This window comes from Argiope bruennichi, chromosome 4, assembly GCF_947563725.1.
Source record: "Argiope bruennichi chromosome 4, qqArgBrue1.1, whole genome shotgun sequence".
NCBI classification, from domain to species: Eukaryota; Metazoa; Arthropoda; class Arachnida; order Araneae; family Araneidae; genus Argiope; species Argiope bruennichi.
This window is the reverse complement of record NC_079154.1, coordinates 51,443,872-51,470,197: the sequence shown is the minus strand read 5'-3', so window position 1 is coordinate 51,470,197 and position 26,326 is coordinate 51,443,872. Positions and strand designations below refer to the sequence as shown.

General features: G+C 27.6%; 2 protein-coding genes across 3 annotated transcripts in view; one reads left to right on the top strand and one right to left on the bottom strand.

Annotated features, from left to right (window-relative positions):
• LOC129967064 (major facilitator superfamily domain-containing protein 6-like) overlaps nt 1–26,326 on the bottom strand; it is a 116,752-nt gene that overhangs the window by 58,522 nt on the left and 31,904 nt on the right. The window lies entirely within an intron of this gene.
• Nucleotides 932–24,483, top strand: LOC129967062 (major facilitator superfamily domain-containing protein 6-like). 2 transcript variants are annotated; one of them, XM_056081712.1, is made up of 4 exons: nt 932–1,042; nt 16,736–16,841; nt 18,053–19,723; nt 23,222–24,483. In XM_056081712.1, the coding sequence occupies exons 2-4, from the start codon at nt 16,775–16,777 to the stop codon at nt 23,419–23,421; spliced, it is 1,938 nt and encodes a 645-aa protein (XP_055937687.1). In that variant the 5' UTR covers nt 932–1,042; nt 16,736–16,774; the 3' UTR covers nt 23,422–24,483. The 2 variants fall into 2 exon arrangements, with proteins under 2 accessions (XP_055937687.1, XP_055937688.1); XM_056081713.1 differs by lacking the exon at nt 932–1,042 and adding an exon at nt 1,096–1,129.

Below are 26,326 nucleotides of genomic sequence, written 5' to 3'. Positions count from 1 at the left end.
ACTTCTAAAATAGTATGAGTTTAAAATTTGAAGTTTAAAAATATTTAATTGAGGAGGTTATTACAACATACTTACAAAAATATTTAATTGAAATATTTAACAATCATTATTCTTGGTTAAAGGTGGATAGTATAATATGACATCAACAAACAACGTCACAACATAGACGACAAGTAAGACAGCAGTACCAATAACAAAAAGTTGGAGTTTTAATGTAAATGTTGAAAGAACATACCTTTAGAAACGATGTTTAACTCTTAGGTCGTTATTCAGACAACTGTGTAATTGTAAATTTCTATTCCATTTAACCTGTGTTGTATATTTTAAATAACATATTCTTTTCGTTTGCATATTTTCCTACAAAACATCCTCATCCTTTACTTTTGAAATCCAATATTCTTTGTAAAATTACTTGTTTCAGCATATTTAACCAATTTTTTAATTTTGTAAAAAACCTTTCATATAATCCAGATATTCTCGGGGAAGAGGCATTTCAGATATAGAGGTTTACTCTCATATCCGGTATTGATAGGTCGAATTTCTTAATCTTGGGTTCCAGAGATGTGGATGAGAAGTTGCCAAATAAGTAAGCAAGTTCTAGCTTTACTAATGGACAAATAGGTGTGAGGTTTAGTTACCTCCACTTCTATGACATAATTCACCTCTTGCGAGAGGAATTGAGCCGTATCCAGTAATGTCTGTTAAAAATACAAATTCGGTCTCAGAATACTGTCGGAGCAATGATATTTTAATATATTGCAGATGCTTAGATAGGGAAAGTTTATTTAGGATATAATCCGAATATGATGAAAGAAATGTAAAGAAAATACGTATTTTCTACATTGAGTTACATAAGATACCCGCTGTTTCCATTTTTAGAAGATCCCTTTTTGAAACAAAATCCAATCATCACGAATCAGTGTGCCTGCGATATCGGTGTAGTTAAAGTGGACTCTCTTACGTCAAATTTACCGCTCACAACTGGCAACATAAACTGCTCAGTCATCCACTTAAAAGCTGCTTGAAAACTGAACTGCAAAAGGTACGATGATTATAAACCATTCATTTTTTTTACTGTTTATGTTTCGCACAATCATGACTGTGTCTTTTTAATCTTATTCCTTTTAAGGTATGTCTTTTTGAAATTCATCAAAATATTAAAAGAGATATTAATATCCTTTTAGAAATGAACGAGACTCAAATAATCGATTGGAAATAAAGTGAGATTTCGTTTTGGTAGATCTTTTAAGGTTCTACGGACTACGTTAAGGAATACGTTCGGGATGAATTTTTTGGAAAACGCTCGAAATCAGTTATATTTTTAAATATTTGCATAAAAATGACTGAAAAAACATTTATGAAACCTAACTATACCATTTAAGTGGCGAAAGAGTTTTAAAATTTTTTATTTGGTTATTTATTTTGATTAAAAAAGATGTATAAAGCAAAAATCTTTTAATTAAGAGATTTTTCAAATGACATGTATTATATAGTTTCTGAATTAAAAAATAAGCCGTATTTCTATCTATTCTTTAAATATTGAGGTTCAACGGATAAATAACGCGAAATTTGAAAAAAAAAAATTCAAATTGGGAAGCACTAAAACAACTATAGTATATTTCTAAATGAATAAATCACTTATTTTCTAGTTCTGGAACTGCAAAACCTATTGAGAAATTATATAACAAATTTGAACAAAAAATATACATTAGATTTTAATTTAGGAGATTTTTCGCAAGAAAAGTCTATCAAAGATAAGAATTTGAGAAAATAACATCTAAAGACGTAAAATAGTATACAAACATACGCAAATGCAAATATAAAAGTCAGTGTAAAAAAAAAATGGATTCAGAAACAAAATTCTAACGGTTTGATAAAAACAACTGCTCAAACACTACAAATATTAAATTAAAAAAATCACAACTTCGCAAAAATTCGAATTTTCAACATAGTCATCTACTTTATTCTAAATATCTTTTAAGATGACATGGTATTTACATTATTATTTCTCAAAAATTAAACGTTTGGCAATACAGTTCTTTAATTTTATTGCTAAATTACTCTTCACTTTTGCTTTCGAGCAATCTTAACATAGATAATTTCATTGTGGCTATGTATATGTGTACATTTCACGTCACCTTCTAAACGAGTGTGCCGATTTTAGCCAAACTTAGTCTATTTATTTTTTAGAAAAGAGTAAGATTACTATCAATTTTTCAAGGTGAAAAAGTTATTAAATATTCAGTTAAATAAAAATTAAATCGAAATTTTAATGTTTTACTGCAGTAGCTTAGGAACAAATAATTTAATGAGAAGCATTTTAATATCATCTTAAAAGTCATAATTTTACCATTTCAATTATATCAGTTTCATTTTTATACCATATTTTTTTCAGCTGTTATTAATTTTTAAAAAATTAAACGCATTAAAATTAATGTTGACCTTGAACTACTATTATTTTTTTTTCATTTCTGTTTTATTTTAGTACATACCTTTTGCCGAGTTTTCAGTTGTTTCAATGTATTGATTTAACAATGCCTAAAAATAAACACAAATCAATCTCTGCAACAGAGACAAGAAATGTAAACCCCCTACGTGCAAATGAACTAAATGCACGTCGTCGTCCAGGCTGAGAGAAATTAACCAATATTTTCTTTTTGTTTACCGCAGATACTTATTTAGAAATTATTTATTAATAAAATTAAAAATTTTTACCTTTTCAGCAATACTAATTTCAGTTTTTTTTTTTTCATTTTTTGTGCAACTTTCTTCAATTATTATTAATACTTTAGAAAATTTAATGCAGATATTTTTTAAATAAAGAAATTTGTAAGCTTTTGCTATGTAACGTTAAGGCTTTGAATTAAATTACTACTATTATTTTTAAAAATTTCTCATTAATTTAAATAAGTAATTTAAAAAAAAGGGTTTGTATATAATAATACTTTATAGAAAAGAAATTTCTGTGATTAAAACATTATACTTGAAATGATTTTGATACCGAGCAACGCCGGGTATTTCAACTAGCATATAATAATATCAATACTACGGAAAACATGAATCATGTTTGAATATTTCCAAAATAAAAACGCTTCTTATATTAGCTTAAGCCACTCTATAGCTGCTATCAACGAATTTCAAGTTAAATTTTTCGCGTGTCATCTATTGATGCATTTGCATTATGAAATCACTTATTGATTCTAATCTTAGTTCCAGCAGTTTCTTTACTAATGAAATTACTGTTTGTTAGTTCATAAAAATAGTATTATTGGTTTCCAAATCTGTGTAATATTTCGGGTTAACAATTTTGAAATTCATGCAAACAGAAAGACATACATTCTTTTTTGCAAAAAATAACGTTAAGCAAAATTTTTGTTTATCTGAAAAATCGAAAGTTGTTCCGAATTTTCTCTATAAAATTCATCGTAATCAAAGCATCTTACTTATTAAAATTATTTTTTCGAATATATATAATTAATGAATGCATCTATTAAATAAACATTCATCACTTGCATATAAAATATCCCTAAAATGGATTATAATAAGTAATATAATTCATTTTCATAGATCTGAGATCATAGATATGCAACATAAAATAATAAGCCACCATATTAATCATGTATATTTCACAATCATGTTATTTTGATATACAATATATTAGAAATGATACTTAAGATCCATAATCACTAGTATTTTGCTATTATTTTCCCTTCACCATTAATTTTAAATCATAAATTTTTTTATTAGTTATTTCATAAATAATTAAAACGTCTTGGCTTTCTTCAAATGTTAAAAATAAGTTTCCGAAACTGTATTCCAGTTAGGAGATATTATCATCCTTATGTTATTTCCTTCTTTCAAATGAAATTTAATAATAGAAAACGGTTTTTTTTAACACAACGCAGAATTTTTCTGAATGTATAATGAAATAAAAAAAACTATTTAGAAATGGTTCATTATGAACACTTTAAAAATACCCATATGTATACTATGCAAGAGATTCTTCTTTGCTTGTTATAATAAATGGTTTTTGTTAAAAGGATTTCCAAATGCCGGAATAGAAGACACAATTTTATTGAAGCGATTTATATTATTATATACTTATTGATTACATTTACAATTATATTTTTAAATTAGTAATCGATTGCGATTACGATTCAGAATAAATCCTGTCGATTGCGTCATATTGTAATTGGGTTATTTTCGATTAATTTTCAGATGTTGGATTAGAAGACAAACATTTATGGAAGGTATTAATTCTATTTAATATTTTTTGGATGAATTACAGTTATGTTTTTAGGTAGTAATCCTTTACGATTACTATTCATTTAACACGCTTCTTATTATCGAACTAGTAATCGATTGCATTACTCTACTTAGAGGAATTTATTAGTAATTTTTTTTTTCTTGCACAAAATTAAACTTTCTTTTTCCTGAAACAGAATTCTTCATTATCAAAATAGAATCTGATTATTAATATGAATGAAACCATTAACAATAAGAAATTCTGGAATCCATATTTTGCAGATAAATACAGTATTAAAAATTATCAAGAAAGCTTTTGATATTAAATCTATGCAATGATATTCATGATAGAAAGAATGATTTATGATAATATAATAGAATATTGATATTAATGATGGTATAATAAAAATTATTAAAATCCAAAAGAATTATAAATTTTTACTGCAATTATTGGAGAAATTTTCTATGCCCAGCAAAATTTTAAATATTCTTCGTTGGTATTAACTTTTGACATTAATTTTTGTTGAAGCTTTTAAAACTTTTTAATCTAAACAAGTGATTTATAAATAAAAAACGAATAACTGAGAACATTTCGTTTAAAAAAGAGCAATTTTTTAAAACTCAAGTTATTTTAGCATGGAGAACGAATCAGATACAAAGAAGACTATTTTATTGTTTGCATAAATTATTTAATAGCTATTTTTGAGAAGAGAAATTTTTATCCAAAGAAACAATACTTTAAGAAACTTATTAAAAATATATTTAAACACGTGGTTTACTATTTAAACAGACAATAAATGTGCAACATTATGTATTCTCTTTGATTTTTGCTGCTATTTACATTTCAGCAGTTTCTTAGGAATATTGAAACAGAGTAGAATATTATTTATCATCTCTAAACACTACCCATCTTATGAACATAAAACTTTCGTCGACGTATTACGTTATAACTGATGTTGTTACAAATATATAATAATAAATTTTTAAGTAGAATATATTGTTTTGCAAGTTTTTCTGAAACATCTGTCAAATTTTTATATCAGCCAAATATTATTTTTATCGGAACTTGCTTATAAATCTTACTTATAAACCATTACTAACTTATTACTTACTTACAAATTATTATTTAATTATTACTTTCTTACAAACTATTATTTACTTATTACTTACTTACAAACTTAGAAGCCATTACTTATTTTTTTACTTACTTACTGACAAACCATTACTTATTTTTTTACTTACTTACTTACAAACCATTACTTAAGACTTACTTACAAATTTAGAAACCATTACTTATTTATTACTTTCATACTTACAAGCCATTACTTATTTTTTTACTTACTTACTTACAAACCATTACTTAAGACTTACTTACAAATTTACGAATTATTAGTTATTACTTACAAACCATTACTTAAGACTTACTTACAAATTTACAAATTATTAGTTATTACTTACAAACCATTACTTACTTACAAATTTATAAGCCATTACTTATTAATTACCTACTTATTTACTTACAAACCATCATTATTAAACGAACTTTTATGCATAATTATTTTCTTGTCATATGCATAATTATTTTCTTGTTTTATGCATAATTATTTTCTTGTTATGCGAAGTGAAAAAATAATTTGATGTATCTCTTTTGTCTTAAATGATAAATAAGCTTACTTTCATAACGTCAAAACAAAATATAGTAAAATCCTTTTTATTTGTACACATATCTTTCAATTTCCTGAAAAAAATGCCATTGTCTGTGTAATGTCTTTTTGAACATCTCATAGAATTTTAAATCTGTTAAATTACGAAACAATAATGAGTTAAATAAATATTTGAAATGGAGCACGTGCTCGCAATTTTTCACTACATGATTCGGCTAGGCACTGACTGTGATGATATAATAGGGCTCGTCTTAAGAATCACCTTCAGCGAAAATTTTAATTAAAAACTACGGCATAAGAGCAACTTAACACTAATTGTAACGAGTTAACTCTGTTACATTTAGTCAATTTGTCTAATTTTACCCAAATTTGGCATATATATAATTTGAAAGACCTTCCATCTTGAAATGAATGTCTTAAAGTTTAATTTAATTTTAAAAAATTAGCGCCACTCGTTCCTTAAAACTATTTTTGCACTACGTTAAAATGTTATTCTTTTAATAATATAGATTCAGTTGTTACTTTTTTTTTTACTTAATTTTGACAAATTTTTTTAAAAATAATGCTAACTTACAACAATGCTTTTCAACCTTGAATGAAATTTAAATCACTTTTATTCTTTTCAAAAATATTTAATCCTATATTTTCTTTAATTGTTAATACTAAAAAGAGAATCTTTATTTAATTTTTCAAATTCTAGATAATGTCGTAATGAACTTTTTACTTTATTTTATTTCATCAAATTTTTGATGGGCATTTATACATTTGATATTAATTTTTTTTACCCTCTTGATCCATTCCAATTAATATACTGTACTGATATAATACAGAAAAAAAATCAGTGGGAGGGGTGCTGTAAATGGGAATTATTAACTACATGCCATTGGCGAACAGTAATTACAAAAACGCCTATTAAAGTGCGATATTAAGCAATTTTTTGGCGATCAATTGTTGAGATGCGATTATAATACAAGTACGTGCTTAATATACAAGTAAATCGAATCCATATTTTGTGTATATTTTTTTTCCGATTGATTAAAACCAAAATTTGACGCAGAACTACAATTGTAGTCGCAAGGCAACATACCAAATTTCATATATTTAAATTATTGCGTTTTTGAGTGTCACGTTTGCTAGCTTGTGAAAGTACAGACCGACAGATGGTCTACTTCGTGACGGCTTTGGTTCAAAATGTAACTCATATCTAAACATTAGATGATAATTCTATGTGTCAAATTGTATCTATCTTGCTTTCTTCGTTTTGTAGTTATTGTGTTAACTTATATCTGAAGGCAGACTTTCCGGAAGACAGACAGACTTTCTCTGAATGGATTTTAGTTAAAATTTGATTTTTAAAAATCTACCAATTCCATGTATAGATCATACATCAACTTTCATCCGTCTAGTTCAAAGCGTTTTTGTGTTATCATGTGTTCAAAGACCGACAATTCCAAAAATGTATTTTTTTTTATTCATGGTGGTTTGAAATGTGGAGAGTCGCCAATATCTCATGTTTAATTTTTTTTGACGATTACAGCACTTTTTTTTATATATCTTGCATAAGAGAAAGTTAAAACGTGCTCCATCTGTTTAGAATTAAATAAACATTTTATATGTTGAATATGAGCATAAAATTTCAGCAATTCAGATTGTTTTGTTTATAATACAATGTGACACTTATGAATAGACTCCATTAGGAAAGATAAGGAACACAGTTAGCAGAACAAATGTAAGCCAATAAAAATAACAAGGCTTATCATCTGTCATGATTTGGTGCTTAAAAATTCTTCTTTGAGAAAATTAGGAATATCGAATTACATATACGAGATTAAATAAAAGTTCAATATAGCAAGTACATCCCTGCTGGTTCAAAAGATTGTTAATTAAATAAGTGACTTGTTCGTAAAACACAATAAATTTGTATAAAGAATATAACCCATAATAAAATAAAGCAGCCCTGGTTAAATCCTTAACTCTTAATAAATAATTAAATATTCTACACAATATCTTCTCTCTATCAAAGTTATGAAATGAAGTTTTTGTAGAGTATTATACCAAATACATAACATTAATTATGGATCATTGTATGGTATAAAGGAGCTTTTAATTACTCTGAAATATTATGCAGGACAAAGACTCGTCTTATTCTTTCTATGTCAAAAACTCAATTTAAGCTCTCAAGTTCTTACAGTTACGTTATATTGTATTATTATTGAAATAACTTAAGCATATAATACATAAAGCAACATACTTTACAACAAGCTCATTTTAAATTGTTAGCATATTTGAGGCGGGGGGATTAGCCTCATGTTACAAGTTTACATTCATAGCGAGACGCAATCTTTTTCTCTCAAAATTTTCACAAAATAAAAATCCAAACAGAAGGAAAATGAATTTGTATATAATTCAATGTAATTTTGCATCTGTAATTATATGATTTTTTTTAATTTACAAATTAAAAAAGACAATATATATAATTTAAATGCCACAATTATAAGTAACGACATTTTTCTACAATGTAAGAAATAATTAAAAATACAAACATTATTAAATTTCAAATAAATTTTATTTCTAAACTAAAATATTTCTGAATCAAATTAAAAAAGATACAACTGTATTTAGAGAGCGCTAACGCTGCTACTACTAAAGCACAGAAGTACTTTACCAAATAAGTAAAAATACCAAGTCAATACATGCAAAAAGAATAAAAATAGAATCAAAAATGAAATTAAGAAACCGGTCTGAAGACTTTCACAAAGGTCACTCTTAGGCAGGGATTCAAACAAGGGATTTTTTCTGTGAGGGGTCTGACTTTCATCTAACAATATTGACCCCTCATGACCAGATAATCCCCTGAAATTGAGGCCCTAGAAATAAATCCGTTTTCAAAGAAATAAAACAATAAATTATAACTTCCAATTTAAGCGAAAATTACAATAACATAATATAAACTATAAAGGAACACTCAAAACCAAAAATCATTAAAAAAAAAAGAAAAAAGAAAGAACCTGCCAACAGGTAAAACTTCTACAAAAAGGCATCAAGCCAAGCGTTCATAGCGTTCGGGTCACGAGGGGTCAATATTGTTAGAGTCCTGATAGAAAAAATCCCTTGTTTGAATCCCTGCCTGAGGCTGACCTTTAAGAAAGTCTTCAGGCCGGATTCTTAATTCCATTTTTGATTCTATTTTTATTCTTTTTGCTTGTATTGACTTGATATTTTTACTAATTTGGTTTCTACAATGCAGATATGTAATAGCAATATAGCCGATTAATATTTCTTTCTCCCCCCCCCCCTCCTTTTGAATGAAACTTAACTCAAATCAGTTAACAAATGCCTTCTTATTCATAATGTCTTAAAGGTGAGTGTTTTCTAATATTTGAGGAAGTTTAAATGTTATTTTTTTAAATACATTTTTGTCTCTTGAGAGTGAGACATTTATTATCGGTTCAACATAAATATTTTTAATACAATATAATAATACTTTATCATTCGATTTGGAATTTCGTTAAAAGTTTTCTTTTTGTATTTTTAATACAACCTGAAATTTCGATGTTCAATTTGAAAATAAGTACACAGTGTTTAATTCCTGGTTCGAGTTTTAAAAGAAAAAGCTAAACTGTTTTGCTCACTGAATTATTTTTTTATCAGCTTTTCATACATTAAAAAAACTCTCTTATATAGTTAAATACAAGTATCTCTTTTTAAGCCTAAGTTCCATGAATATGGACGAAATTTGAATTACTTTGTCCTTCATATTTCCAATTTCTGAAGGTTTCATTAATTTTGTATGAATGATATCGATGAAATATATTTTAATATCTTTCCCTCACTTGGCATTGGTATATATTACAAATTTAGAAGCTTAAGTACCTGGAGTCGCCATGGTGGCTAATATTGATTGATCGCGTCTATTAATAGATCAAAAATAATCAAAACTGAGGTTTAATGTTAATAAAAATACATTTATATTTTCTAATTCACTCATCTGACCATTATTAAACTTTATAAATTTATTTTTGTTAGCATTATAATGTTTTTAGGCTGGTTTGCTCATTGTAAAGTATTATGCGTATGCATGTTACGACATGAATAATGAAAAATTCGTCAAAAACTCCTTGTAGGTCGTCCGGTTTAAAGCTACCATGTTTAGCATATAGTTACTTTTTAAATAGTATTTGTTCACTAAGACAAGGTTTAAAAAATTAATTATAAGTTGATCAAAATGTTAGTGTTTCCCCCAATAATTTCTGACCGTATAACTATACAAAAATTATTTTTATACCATTTTAAAATTCAAAATCTTAGCTCTTCAATAATGCCACTTTTATTTCAGTGCAATTTTCTCTTTACTTTTATTATACTTATAAAATATTTTTAAGAATATTTTAAAATAATTTTTTTGTTCTTATGGTTATTCGACTTACAGTGTCTCACAAAAGTGATGGGACACTTGTGCTTTACAAAAGGAAACTGTAATAAAATAAATAAATAAACATGTACAAAAATTTTTTGGAAGTGTTTCATATTTAAAGTTAGTAACAATTATTACATAACATAAATTTTGTCAAAATATTAAAATATTAATTTAATAAAAATACAATTGTTTAGAAAGGAGCAAAAAATGGCTCACATAAGTGATGGGACACTTACTTTTCCATCAAATATTTATCCAAAAATTTTACTTTTTAAAAGGTTTTAATATTTTGTTGGATTTTCTTTTACTTTTAAAACATGATTTAACGTTCTTGGGATGGATTAGACTAATTTTTTTGTGTTTTCTGGAGTGATTTTACCCTATTCTTCTTGAAGAACCGATTTTAATTGTTGTTTTGAAGAAATGGTGTGTTTGCGAATTCTTGATTCCAATTCTTGCCAAATATTCTCTATGGGATTTAAGTCTGGAGATTGTGGTGGTGTTTTTATTATTTCAGGACAGTTATACAGCAGCCAGAGTCTAACGTTCAAAGCAGTGTGCTTGGGGTCATTGTCCTGGTAGAATTTAAAATCGTTATTAAGGTTCAATTTTCGTACTGAGGATTTCAAATTTTGCTTTAAAATGTCAATATACTTGTACTGATCCATTATACTGTCAATAAAAACAAGATTACCAACTCCAGCGGATGACATACACCCCCATACCATAACTCCTCCTCCACCATGTTTTACTGTTGGCACCAAGTTCTGTTTGCGAAATTCTTCCCTGGTTTTCTCCACACCAAGATTCTACCGTCAGAACCAAATATATTAAATTTACTCTTATCAGCAAATATAACTTTATTATAGTAATCAGAATTCTTATTTATGTTGGATTTTGCGAAAGCTAGTCTGAGTTTTCTATTCTTTTCACAACCATGATATCCAGCAGATCGAATTACCCTTCTAATAGTCTCACGATCAACAATTATTCCATATAATGCTTGTAAATCAGCAGCAACTTTAGGAGCACTCTTTCTTGGATTTTTTTTAATATTTCGAAAGATAATTCGCTTTATTCCATTTGATAGCTTTGATGGTCGGCCAGGTCTTCTTTTATCCTGAATAATATGATTCTTGTTATATCGTTTAATGATATTGAAAACTGTTGAATGACTCAAGTTAACTGTTTCAGCAGTTTTTCTAATAGATTTTCCACGTTCAATATGCAAATTAATAACTAATTTTCGAATTTCAGGCGAAGTTTCTGTTCGTTTAGCATTCATGGCTGCACAGAGCTAAAAAACACAAAAATTCCAAAACAAACTGGAGAGAAATACTGCAGACGATTTTATAAATTATTGCCAATTGCTTTTAAGTAAAAATAAAACCACCAAAAATATTTGTATTGCTTTTTTCAGACGATTTTTGTAGCATATCTAATGGTGTCCCATCACTTATGTGAGCTATTTTTTGCTCCGTTCTAAACAATTGCAGTTTTATTAAATTAATATTTTAATATTTTGACAAAATGTATGTTATGTAATAATTGTTACTAAATTTAAGTATGAAACACACACACAAAAAATTTGTACATGTTTTTTTAATTTATTTTATTACAGTTTCCTTTTGTAAAGCACAAGTGTCTCGTCACTTTGGTGAGACACTGTACTTCTAAAAATATTTTTAAGAATATTTTAAAATAATTTTTTTGTTCTTATGGTTATTCGATTTATATACATTATTATTTAGACTACATCATATAAATCTTTTGTGTGTATGTGCCATTGCCACATAATTATAAGCAAATTTAAATAGAAGAAAGAATGATAAATTAAGCTTAATACAATATTGTATCAGCGGTGTATATATCAATATAACATAATAAGTAGATAAAGTAACAATACATAATACAATTTTTTAAAGAATTTAGAATACTTTTCGAACTCTAAACATGTATGCCTATCTCTAATGATTTAGAAATTAGTTCTAAAAACACGTATTATTTAAGCACCTTATATAGTCTGAAAAACATTTAAATTTTCAATTCAATAAAAATTCTGGTATTAAATTAAACCATTTCAAGAGAACGGGTAGCTCTTAAATATATTACATCTCTTGACCTGTTTTCTACTTCTATGATGCTCAACTACATTAAATGACCATTCAGAGGTCATTCACTGTTCTTAATTGAAACAGAGATTGAATATCTGAAAGCATTTCCATTCCGGGAACTCTTAAAAATGCATTATCTATAGCTTCATAACATTTTTCGACATTCTTTACTCGATTAATTAAAAGAATAGTCATGTTAAAAATTCCATTTAATTTTAAAAATTGGCCTTAAAATATCGATAGAACGGTTTTGTATTTTCAGGTATGTTAGAGTTTTTCATGCTGTCTCTAACTATTTACTATAAAGTTAAAAATAGTATTATACATTTAATTTTGTGTAGAGATATGTTAGCATCGTCTGTATTTTTTTGTCTTTAAATTTAAAAACCTAAGTATGAAACAATCAAATAATTTGCTTATTTCATTTTGCACTTGAAAGAAGAAAGAGTTTTAAGAGAGAAATTTAAATAAAAAATAATTGTCTTTCGAATTCATTAAATTTAATTAAAATTTTTCATTAGAAATGTAGTAAAGGCTAACCTCTTTTAGCGACCAGGTGGTTCGATAAGATTCATGGTAGCTAATATTTTATGTAAATTGATCTTGAAAGCTTTTTCAGCAAAGTATTTTTAAGATTCAAATTTTGATAAATATCTAATTCGCATTACTTTAGAAGACTTACGCTGTTCTTTTTCTTTTACTATGCATTTCCCTTATTTTTTTGTTAGATCCCTAAAATTTGTAAGTATGGCTGCATTCTGTTATTTCTAGTCTTTTTACAATGTAATCTAAATTTCTAACCGAAAACAATGTAAAATTTGACGCTTTTTCTTCATGTTAATAGTTCCATTATTTAAGCATAAATTTAAATCTTTTGCAAATTCTTCTCAGAATTAATTTATCATTTGATATTAATTAATTTATTGCTTAATATATCGTTTGCTTTCGTGGAATCTGCTTTGCCAATAATGATTTGTTTTTAAGACAAAAGTTGAATTTCACTATTTTGCATGTTTCATTATTTTTTATATTAATATCCACCATAATTCGGATTGTAAAACAAAAACAAATGAAAAACTAATGCAATACTGGTAAAAGCAGGTAAAAAAATATATGCGATTAAAAGATGATGATGAAAATTGCCTTTCATGCTTTATTCATTGCCTATGCCATTTCGAATTTTAAAACACATAACCAAAACAAAGTCATGTTATCACATGATAAAAATCTGAAACTTTAATAGTGACTTTTATCAATAATTCTCTTGTGCTTCCAGATTTTTTTTTATGTTTTTTGTATTATCGTTTGTGATACTTTTTATATTCATCCTGAATTCGGAGGTATCTTTGCATACTTAATGGCAAATATGCTTAAAGTATTTTTTTTTAAATTGATTAAATACAGGAAAAAATTTATTCAGCAAAAAATATGCGTAATTGAAAGAATAATATTTGAATTTTAAAATGATATAAGAATTATTTTTGTACTATAATATTTTTAGAATGTTATAGAGAGAAAAATGTCAAAATTTTGCTTTATTTTAATAAAATTTTGAAAAAAAATTTATTTTGTGGTGAGCATTTCTACCCTTCAAAGTATGTATGTGTCAGATTTGGTAGTTCTAGATCAAATGTTCTTAACTGTAGAACGCCAATACACACACACGCATTCACCTTTGTTATAAGTAAAGATAAATATTGTATCCCTTGCGGTCTTCTATATAACTGCATTTAATTACTGTTAAAAAGCAAATAATAAGAATAAATAAGTAAATAAATAGAGTAGAAGTATTAAAAAAATAGCTATAATTAAATACTGAAAAGCGAATACGCATACTTGAATTGTATCTTATGTTGTAAGTATATTAAACAACTCTGACTATACATTTTAAATTAGCTTAATGTGATTAAACAATAAAAAATATTAAAAGATTAAGAATAAAACAAAGGCCATATAATAAGATATGAATTATATGATAAGGTTTAAGTTAGAATTTGAGATTTGTTCCATTGAATTACAAATTCTTTTACTTAATTTAAATAAAATAGATTACACAACTTTAAATGCCATTATAAGGTTTAAATTAGAATTTGAGACTTGTTCAATTGGATTATAAGAAAAATTCTTTATTTAATAATATAGATTGCGCAGTTTTAAATATCACGGAAATAAGGTTTAAGTTAGAATTTGAGACAATGAATTGAATTATGCGATCAATGCTCATATTTAACATAACATAGACTACATATAATTGAATATTTTGCTGTCAAAACAACAAGAGAGCGTGGATTAATATGCAAGATTTCATAAACATCGTGCGAACGCTAATTTTTAGAATCATACACACAACTATTATTAGTAAATGTTTTATTAAAAGTAGTAGTAATTTCGTTCCAGCCATGAAGAACTGGCTTTTCTTGTCTTCTATAAACTGATATCTCTCGAGAGTTCTGAACAGCACTTAGAACAACTTCTCAACAAACAAGTTGAGATATTATTACAGTTAGTTTTATTGTGTTGAATTCACTGGTTCAAGAAACTCAGTTAGTTTCTTGAACTAACTGAGTATAAATTTAGGTATAAATTTTGAGTTTAAAATTTATAAATTAATAGAGCGTAAAAAAGGCGAGGATTTTCAAGAACTAAGAGGATGATTTTCAGTTATATAAAAAACACTTTGAGAAAGGTAGAAGTTTAAATAAATCAATTATTTAGATTAATATGTAAACGCTAGTGAGTGATTTTAAATTGGATCTGCTATAATAATGAGTACACATTTAAAGCAATGAAAAATTTATACCTTATTGAGAAATACTTGTAGAGATAAAATCCATTGATAAATACTATAATTCATTTGAATGAAGGTGAAAGGGGCACACTTTAAAATTCTGCACTGTTTGAAAATGATGGATTGAAATCATTAACATGCTTATTTAACGTAACTCAAAAAATCGCAAGAAATTAATAATCAAGGAAATTTTCGCAGGATTCTATTTTCTTTAAAGACAATTACGTTTTTGATAAGATGCAGCATGAGAGGTTGGAAAGTTAATTCTATGTGTTGCATTGTGGGTAACACAGTTAACGCTTATTATTCGACATATTATATTGTTAGTAACACAGTTAACACTTATTATTTCACATACTGTATTGTGGATAAAACAGTTAACACTTATTATTCTCTATATTGTATTGTGGATAACATTGTTTGACATAACTTATTATTTTACATACTGTATTGTGGATAAAACAGTTAACACTTATTATTCCCTATATTGTATTGGGGATAACATTGTTAACACTTATTTGTTGTTGTTTCTAATCCCTGGTGTTATAGCTGCATTATACCACCACCATGAAACCAAAGATCTCTAAAAAGTCCGAAAACAATAGCGAATCCTTTAAAATCTCAAAAATCGTAGAATTTAAACATTTAAGAATGGCACTTATTTGTTCACATATAGAATTGTGGATAACATTGTTAACACTTATTTGTTCACATATAGAATTGTGGATAACATTGTTAACACTTATTTGTTCACATATTGTATTGTGGTAATACAGTTAACACTTATTAGTTCATATATTGTATTGTGGGTAATAGGCATAGTATGCGGTTAATCTATATAATATTTTTGGCAGTACTAATGTTCGTTGAACGGCGGCATGCATATTATTCTCAAATTAGGTTGATTTGAAAACAATTTTTCACCGCATGCTTGGCAGTTGTATTTTTAAAATGGAAAAAAAATTTCCCTTAATTAGTATATTGATAATTTAATTAGGATTATCTTTTTTTTATTTAATTATATGAGAGTTCTCAGAATGGGTTTCCAGGGCCCAAATGAGAATATCATTTCGTTATTCTGCAAACTTGGAAGTCATTTGTAACAACAATTATTTGGTGGCAAGAATAGATATAAAACGAAAGTTTCTATTCTTTTGTTTGATTCAGCGAGTTCTATAATGGCGAAATTCATTAAGATTTCAAAAATTTTCGATGATGTAAGTATTTAAAAAACACACACATTTCGAATACAGTAAAAATAAGAGCAAAATCCCCTAAATGATTACATTGAAAATCTGCACATGAAGTTATATACAATGCAAACAAAATTTACCTATATTAAAGCAGGCAGAGTCTGGTTACTTAGTGGATTTTATTGGCCTTCTTTTTCTTTACTTTTATTATATACACGTGATTTGAACGCAATATTTAATCCATTTTTCAGATCGTAGAAAAATCTTAAGACTTTAAAACAACAATCTTTTTAACAAAATTCTTCTTTTTGCAGGTGTACAGCAAACAAGGACAGCTTCGAAAGACTTTCGAAATGGGATTTTTAAAAATAGATAAGCTACTTCTTCCCTTGAAGATTCACTACTTCCTGTTTATGGCTGGTAAGTTGCATTCACTTTCGCTCTTTCTAAGACAAATGTTTAAGAAATTATTTCAGAATTTTATAATGGTTATAAAGTAATCATTATGATATAATACCCTCGTTTTCCAAAGATTTCCGACTAAGTCTTCTTTCCAATCTTTAAATGTTCCGTTTATGTTATTTTAATAGCTATGATGATAAAAAAAATCCAATATTTCTGAGATTTATTGTGCCTTATGGCGTGTTTATGGGAAAGCCAGTACTAAATATCAGATGTTTCAATATATATATCAGAAATTTTCACATTTTTCGTCAAATCAGAATGCACAATTATTTATATTGAAGATATTAATTGTAGTAATCAGATTCAATTAGGTATAGGGAAATAATGTCCATTTTTAATGCAAATTTTAATTAGATTAGAATGTTCGAAAGGATTTAACAGTATTTAGGCAAATTTTAATTAGATTAGAATGTTCGAAAGGATCTAACATTATTTAGACAAAACTTTAATGTCTAAATAATGTTATGAGGAGAAATGAGGAGAATCTCTTATGAGGAGAGAAAGCATTATGTGTTTCTCTCCTCATAAGAGAGATTAATTTTCGCATTCATTTCTATTTTCAATATTTTCTTTTCTTTTTGTTTGTTTTGCTAATCTTAAAATAAAACTCCACCAGCTATCGTAGGGAAAAAGGGAAATTTTAAGTTTTCCTTCGTGAACTACTTTAAAAAATTAAAATTTTCAAATAACCATCATACAAAGTAGAAATGTTTCATGCTATAAACGAGAAGAATGCCTGGTGTTTAATTAAATGATTATCATGAGCTTTGATCAGAGGGTTTGAGAATTCCTTTTTTGATGTTGATATTTATTGCTGTTATTCAAGCCTCATACCATTTTTCAACTCTTCAAAGAAATTTTCAAGGATTAGTTGATATTTAGTGTAATGAGTATGGCATATTTAACATAGATAGTCTGATTTTTCTTATCAATATCTACGCAAATAGGCAATTTATTATCTTACCTAAAAGTCTGAATCTTTAACTGACATAAAAATTGAAAGAAAGTTTGTCATCAGGATTTTTATCAATCGGGGATACTTATCAATCAACTCATTATTATAATTATTACATATTATTATTCATTAAAAGCAATGCTTTCAATAAAATAAATTTAGTTATCCATGTTTGCTGTTTCCTAGTTATTTATTTAAATTTTTCTTCCAGCTCTAGCATGTGCCTTACCATTTCGAACAGTCTTTGCGAAACAACTCGGAATATCAGCAACTGCAGTTGGAGTTATCTTTTTAGCCATTCCATTTTTCAAAATATTAACAAATCCTTTGTTTGGACTACTTGTGGACCATTTTAAGAAGTTCAGATTAACCATTTCAGTTTTGATGCTGATCGTAGCTGTAACACATGTGATAATGGTGTTTATTCCCCCATTAAAAACTTCTGAAGATCTCACACATAATACTCAAAATCTTCAAAGTACTGTTGAGTATGTTTGTTCTTCGCATGATAATAGACCTTACATAAATATCTACAATGAATTCCAAACAGAGAGTGACGGAAATTCACCGCATGTATCTTGCGAGGTGACTTGTCAAAAAGCCTCGTGGCAAATTTCTGAATTAACAGAAGAATACGGTAGTTGCGATAAAAATATCAGTGGTGTATTCAGAGTGAATTTTAAAATTAGCAATTATCGTTTCGAATTTTCACTTGCGAATGACAGTTACATCATTGCTCAAAATTCTACGAAGAAATTATCGAGTGTTAATGAGGAAAAATTTAAATCATGGCACCGTTCCAAAAAAGTAGGTTGTTCTGGAAAACAAAATTGCTTTAGTAACAAGGATCGAAATTTAACAAGAGAAGATTTCAACAAAACAAATAGTTTGAAAAGCCCGGAATTATCCTTGCATTCTAATCAAGAATCGAATTTTACTCTTTCATCCAATGGTGACGATACAAAACAGCACTACACTTTTATAGCAGAAAATTTGTACATGATTCAATCATTATATAACTACTCTGATTGCCTTTGCGAACAGCGACTAAATTGTTCCACTACGAAATGCAATTACATTATCGATCAAAAAGAATTAGACAGTGAAGATGAATTTCTTTCTTATCAATTCTGGTCGTTATTCTTCTTAATAGCAATATCAAGTACATTTTTCTGTGCTGTTTTGTTTCTGATAGACGCCATGTGTTACGAAATGCTCAGCAATTCTAAAGAAGACTACGGCCTTCAGAGATTATGGGGAACCATCGGTTGGGGCTTAGGTGCTCTTGCTGGAGGATACCTTAACCACTTAATAAGTCCAGATTCAACAAATATAGATTATTCTTTAAGCTTCTACTTATTAGGTGTTCTGACAATAATCGATTTATTACCTGTATATAAGCTTCAGATTGGGGAAGTCAAATATTCGCCTAACATATGCAAAGATATATGGTCATTACTTTCAAAACTTGACATAGCTATCAACATTTTTATAGTCTTTACTATTGGTGTTCTTTCTGGGCTGTTGTGGAATTATCAGTTCTGGTTCATGGAAGAAATAGGAGCTAGTCAAGTTCTTTTAGGACTGTCTCAAACTTTCGAATGTGTTGCTGCCGAGGTTCCCTGTTTCTTAATTTCTGGATGGGTCATCCGAAAAATAGGGTACATAAACTGTAACAGCCTGACGCTTTTTTGCTTTGGTTTGAGATACCTATGTTTTGCCTTTATGTGGGATCCATGGATGACTCTACCAGTTGGATTTTTCAATGGCCCTTGCTTTGGTATCTTCTTTGCTGCCATGACTATGTACGGCAAGACTGAGGCGCCACCAGGAACAGAAGCCACTGTCCAGTCACTATTAGCAATGTCTTTTGAAGGAGTTGGTAAGAATATATTGATTTAGATAATATATATTTAAGAAGATTATATATATATATATATATATATGAATATATTAATATTATGTAACAATATAATAATATTAATATATATTTAAGTATTAGATTTTTTAAGTGAATCGTGATAATTAATACTTGATAATTTTTTTAATTTAAAAGGAAAAAAGGTTACGATAGAATCTAAAACACCAGATTTTTTTTTCAGTCACACACTTCTAAATATTTATTGATAATTAATGTTCTGCAAATGTAATATTTTTTACTAATGAAATATTTTTATATGCATTACGTAACATAAAAATAATTAAAATTGAAATCCTTTTTAAAAAAGTAATGATAAAAAATATTTTCTTAAGATATAAACTTTAATAAATTTCCGGTAAATCAATTTTCGGGATATTATTAAAAACTATATAGAATAAATTGCTACTTTTTTCTCCTAAAGTAAAGTTTTTAAACTTTAATTATTGCATGCGTACTTCTCATCAGCGTATTTTTCAACTACTAAAAGCAGTTTTTGATGCATTTCAAATTGTAAAACTTGGATGTTAGACTCAAACGCTAGCACGAGTCAAATGAACAAGATCTAAGTTTATGTAGTCAAAAAATAAAACGTATTTTTCTAAAAAGGTAGGTTTAATTCAAAAACAAGAAATAGATAAAAAGGAAAAAAAAGAATGATAAACTTAATCTCATCTTCCTGACATTTGATAATTCTTTCCTACTGTCTGTCATCTTTACTACTTAAAGGAATGCCTTGTTCTCTAAGAATTATCAAAACTGATCGAAGATGATCGCCAATAATTTCGATCTGGCAAAAGATTTGAGTATTTGTTTATTTTTAAGGTTCCTGCGATAATTCGCCCGCCATCTTCGTATCTTATGCATAATGGAGCTGATGTATACTGGCGTAATCTGAAAATCGTCAAATAAACAAAGGAATATAACTATCTTGGCATCTGATAAATATAACGGAGCCTCAGAATTTGGCTCAATCAGAAAATCGCCAAATAAATCAATTATCTTGACGATCTTGCTTGGCGAAATTGCCATGGAAAACCAAAGGCCGTAAAAATTAACGAGATCCCATCATTTTAAATGATGACCAGAGAAGAATCTCTCTCCATAATGATCAATCGATGACTACAGGATAACAATTTCGGCACATTTGTGTAGACATTGTTTTAGTGAAATCTTTTTCGTTAAATGGTTTCGAGTGTACATCTATAATTATGACAAGACCTAATTTTAATACTTCCCCGTTTCATTTCCTTATAATACTGTAACAACTAATATGTGTTAATGAGATATTTACTGCAGTTCACAAATTAGCAACCTTTAAAGATTCCAAGTTTTATAATATATATATATATATATATATATATATATATATATATATATATATATATACAATATGTAATTAAAAAAAGTGCGTAAATTCGTTGATCATTCTAGTATTTCAACGAATTTCAATTCGTTTTCCGTTTTGTAATTTCTTCAAAATCCTTTTAATTCAATGACCAAGATAAAGGAAAAAAGTAAAGCAAATACTTTGCCCTAAATTCTAATTTCTATATCTATTTCTACTAATAATAAAGACGGACGAATGTGCGTCTGTGTGTATTGTGCTTATTGGCATTACAGGACAGTTGTTTGAACTTAGAACGACCAAATTTGGGACAGTTTCAATTTGGTAGAAGAAAATGTGCAACTCGGAGCAATGTTTAAAAAATTTTAAGTAACTAATTATTAGGAGAAATTTTGGCTTTTTTTTTGTCCAATAATTTAATAAAATATTTTTCAACAGAACTATTTTTGCCATTTTAAAATTAATAAAAATTTATTTTAATGAGACCAATATAATTGTCATGCAAAGTTTTTCTGAATTTTGACAACCTGTTCAAAAATGGCTGTTCTTCACATAATTTTGGCTGAATTTTAGCGCTTTACCGCTGTAATGTTCGAAAATATTGGGAAATATTGAATTTTACACTGTTTCAAAATTTAAAAAAATGTATTTTCAATGATATCAATCTAGTAGTCATACACTTTTTTCCTTGAAGTTTGGCAATCTATTAAAAAATTCTTTTGCTTAATTTTCAATAAAAGATTGTATTGTTGCTCTGAAATTCAAACCATTTTCATTGCTCCATGAAATATTTAATGGCATAATTTCCTCCTGTCGTTGAAGGCTAGAGTAAAAGAATTCTGTTTAAAAATATGCATACTTTACAAAATGGGGAAAAAACTGAATAGCAAGTCATTAGCAAAAACTGAATCTTGCATAAGTTGGATAAACCGGATATCTCGATTTTTAGTATCACTAAGACATTATGGAACCAGTCTCCATTAAAAGGGTTCATGTACACAACGAACAGAACATAGATGAGGCAATTAAAATACCATGGCTTTAATGTCTTACAATTTGATGAAATCATAGATATAAAGTTTTATCTAAGCGATTTAAACGAAATTAAATACAAAGAATTTCCATAACGAACCAGTTGGTCGCCAATGACGACTAGTGATTACACTATAGCGAAAGTTAGAATATATATTAATTGAAGAAATACGTCTGAATAGCATTTTGAAATCATAGGAGTTTGCTAGTATCGCTCATATACAAAGTGAAAAGAACAATTGCAGGGTTATTAAATTAACACAGCGTTGATGTCTGTCAAAATTTGATTCTTAAAAATAGTGAGAATCATGCATATTAAGATGTGCATATGATACTTTAATGAAAGTAAACACTACCATCAATATTCTCGACGAACTAGCAAGTCGCCAAAGGCGGTTAATATTGAGATAAAATTCCGACTGTTTTCATTATTCCGTCCAATATTTAAAAACGTGATTTTCTTCCCTTCTTGAAAGCCGAGAAATAGTGATTCATTTTAATATCTGTGTAGTTTAAATGAGGGGTAAGAAAGCGAAGTTTAAGTACTCAATCAGTTCATTGAATTATCATAAATGTTAAAAGATAGATTATCTAGGCAATTACTTATTTATAGTGCAATTTCAAATATTTTCTTGGAGGAATCATGGGCATTAAATTATGCATAAGATATTTAATTGAAAAAAAAATGCAACCATCTTCCCGCCAAACCAGGCAGTCACTAAAAACAGTGATAAAGCAATATTTAAGAATCAATAAGGTATCAAATATTTTTTATTATATTTATTTCTTAAATGTTATTTTTATACGCGATATTGTTCAGGAATTTCTGTGTTTATATATTTTGTTAATAAAAATTATACTAAAAGATATCTTATTATCAGAATAGCTATCTCAATTCTCATATTATAAAAGTATCACTTTATACGACAAAAACCTATGTTTAAAAATCTATATTTAGGGCCCATTGTGAATTTAAAGCATTTGTATCTTTTGCATCGCACAAAAGTTTTGACATTTTTTAAAATTACGTTCAGAGTCTACATCTCCTTTATGAATATTAATAATTTTTTTTCCAATTGCAGGTGCAGGAATGGGAAGTATACTCGGTGGCATTGGCTTTGATAAATTTGGTAGCAGAAAAACATTTTTAATTTCAGCCATCGTTAGTTTTGTACTTTTTGTTATCAACGTTCTCTTACATATTTTTGTCCTGAGGCGGCGAGCTGAAAAACCACCTGTAAAGTCAAAATCGACTCCTAAAGGAAGCACAACGAATTTTTAATTAGCCCTTAAAATAGAAACCACATTCAAATCATATTCATTGATTCTGAATATCCATTCGAATTCGGATTTTACCGAAAATCTATTATATAATATATGTACTTAAATACCTTATGCCCCTACCCCTTAAGCTTCTGAACGACAACGAATTAGTCATGAAAATGTTTTATAATTATAGCAAAACGGCTGTGCATTATAAGATGGGACCATTTAAGTGACATATGGCGAAAAACTTAAGAATTAGCATTCCTGTCTTAAAAAGCGGTACAAGACAGGGGGTGGAGTGTTAAATGTTCTTCGAATTCTAAAGACTTTCACTATATCGTTTGCGAGATAGGAATGCAACTTAAAATGTTTCCCACCAGGTGGGACTGTAAACGATATTATCGTGTAAAACATAGCCGTTTTATTATACCTGGAGAACACTATCATGGCTATTAATGGCGGATTTCGGGTTTTCGCGGCCCAAGGAAATGCATCTTATCAGGAAGCCCCACTTTTAATAAGCTAATACAGTTTAGTTTCCCACCCTCGCAGATTTTTTAAAACTTAATCAACATATTCATGATTTATTATAGGCTGTTTCTTTAATTGTTAACTTTGTAAAGGCACATTTATTTCATTTGTTTATTATGGCTCAAGATTTTCAATCATCCACAGTCGTATGCAATGTTATTAAAGCAGACTTCGTTGTTCATAATGGTGGTAAACATTAAAATCACTTAATATAATAGCTAAGTGGAAGCAGTAAAAATATAAGAAATTAATCAATTATATTTAATAAGCCTCTAAAATTATTCTAATATTTTATAAATTTGTTTTCTTGAAAAATCGGGAAATCAAGTTTTTAAATTGATCTAGCAGCTATCTAATCGGAAATTCGCCGTTGATGACAATAGATGCTGTCCTTCGGATGTTAAAGGAATTTCATATGTATGTGAAAGGGTTTTAAATGGAAATCCTTTATATAAAGTCCTTTTAATTTTTACGTACAAATTTATGTCACAAAAGAAGATATTGTAAAATATGCATGTACTTAAACCAATGTAATATAAATGTAAATATGTGCTTAAATAATTTTGTTTTAAAAAGATCATGTTGGGATTGAATTCATTTATATAAATAAGCATATAAAACATGATGACTTTAAAACAATTAAAAACTAGAATTCATCTTTTCAAGAACAGCAACAACTTTCAAAATAAACAGTGCACTGAAGATTTATTCTTGCTAGAATCGATTCCGATTTCAGGCGTTTCGAAATGTGTATATATATACGTGTAAGACATTCTTTGATTTAAAGAAAAGCAGGTGTAGAATTCCTTAATGATGTTTATTCTTCACTAGCCGCCTTAGGCGACTAGCCGGTTCGCCAATTTTAATGTTCGTTAAAATGTTCAATTAAATATTTTATGTAACTTCTTCATCAAAATAGTTTTAAGCTTTACATTCTGATAATCATATAATTCATTCATACTGTTAAAAAGGCCTTAAGCCATAATGTGCTATATATCTCTCAAATTTTCGTCAGATCCCTAAAAATTTCAAATTTAAATTAAAGTGGAAATGATTAAACTGTATTTAATATAAAATACATGTTTTAACTGAAACCAAGTATTTTTTTTTAAATATGAGTACTGAAAACAGAGTCGTTCAGCATTTAAGTCTTATGTGCACTACAGAATAATAGCACATACCGAACATATCCATAACTCACGTAATATCTCAAGAGCTATTCAACAAATATTTATCAGATTCATAAAAAATTTCAATTTTTAGTTTTACTTTCAAAAGGATATAAATGACATGAATAACAATATTTTATTTTGCTTCGGTCTGTAAATATACTTCAAAAAATTATGGTCTAAATTTTTTACAGTCACTTGGTCCTAAGGAATAATATTCTGTGAAATATTCTTGACACTGCAACTCTTAAACAAGTAAATGATCGTTAGTATTTTTTGCTATTAAATATGATCAATTTATAAAGTTTTGAAGCGAATGGGTTAGGACAATCAACATTTTTTATAATCTTAGGCTAATCAGTCTTGAGAAACCCTGGGCACTGATTGGGATATCATTTTTGAGACAGTCGATGAAGTGGTCTAAAATCGCCCGTTTTTATTGAACAATGATATTTAAATTTTCATCAATCAGTCAGTTTTAGCGACTTATTTAATTGTTTGGAGTGCAACTCTTTTTTAAAAAATATTACTATTTATTAAACTATTATAAAAATATTATTAAATAGTTATATTAAAATATTATTATTAAAAATATATGATTCACATAGCAGAGGACATAGATAAAAGCTAAACATTCGTCATTTATTAGAGCCTTTATTGACTCCAGTTACATAAAATATAAATATTTACTTCATTTAGATCATTTTAAGGCATGCATGTATTTCCATTATTAAAGGAATAACAATGAAATTTTTGCCCAAATTAGCATTTGGACTAATTGAAAGGATATTTATTAAACCATGTTTGCCTTAAATCAAGCTGATTTATAGAATCAATAATGTATATATTATAAAAGACCATAGAATGTTTTGCATTTATCTTTTAAAAATATTATATTTCTCATTTATTTCGTTTCATGCAGACACGTGCTGAAAATTACACTTTTCTAGATTTACAATCATATTTAACTATTTTTTTAGAGTTGAGCTTTTGTCAATGGGATTGCAACTCGAGATAAAAATTAATTTTTTTCCCATGCATGCTTAACTTGCTCGTGCAAGTTAAATTTTATTTTTATTTTGTGAGAAATAAATTATTAAAAACATAATTAAATTATATTTTTTAAAAAAATCATTAAAAATATAAATTTAATTTATGGGTAAAACATTAGTATCATTGAAAGGATTATTTTTGGAACTTTGACTTGATGTAAAAATTATT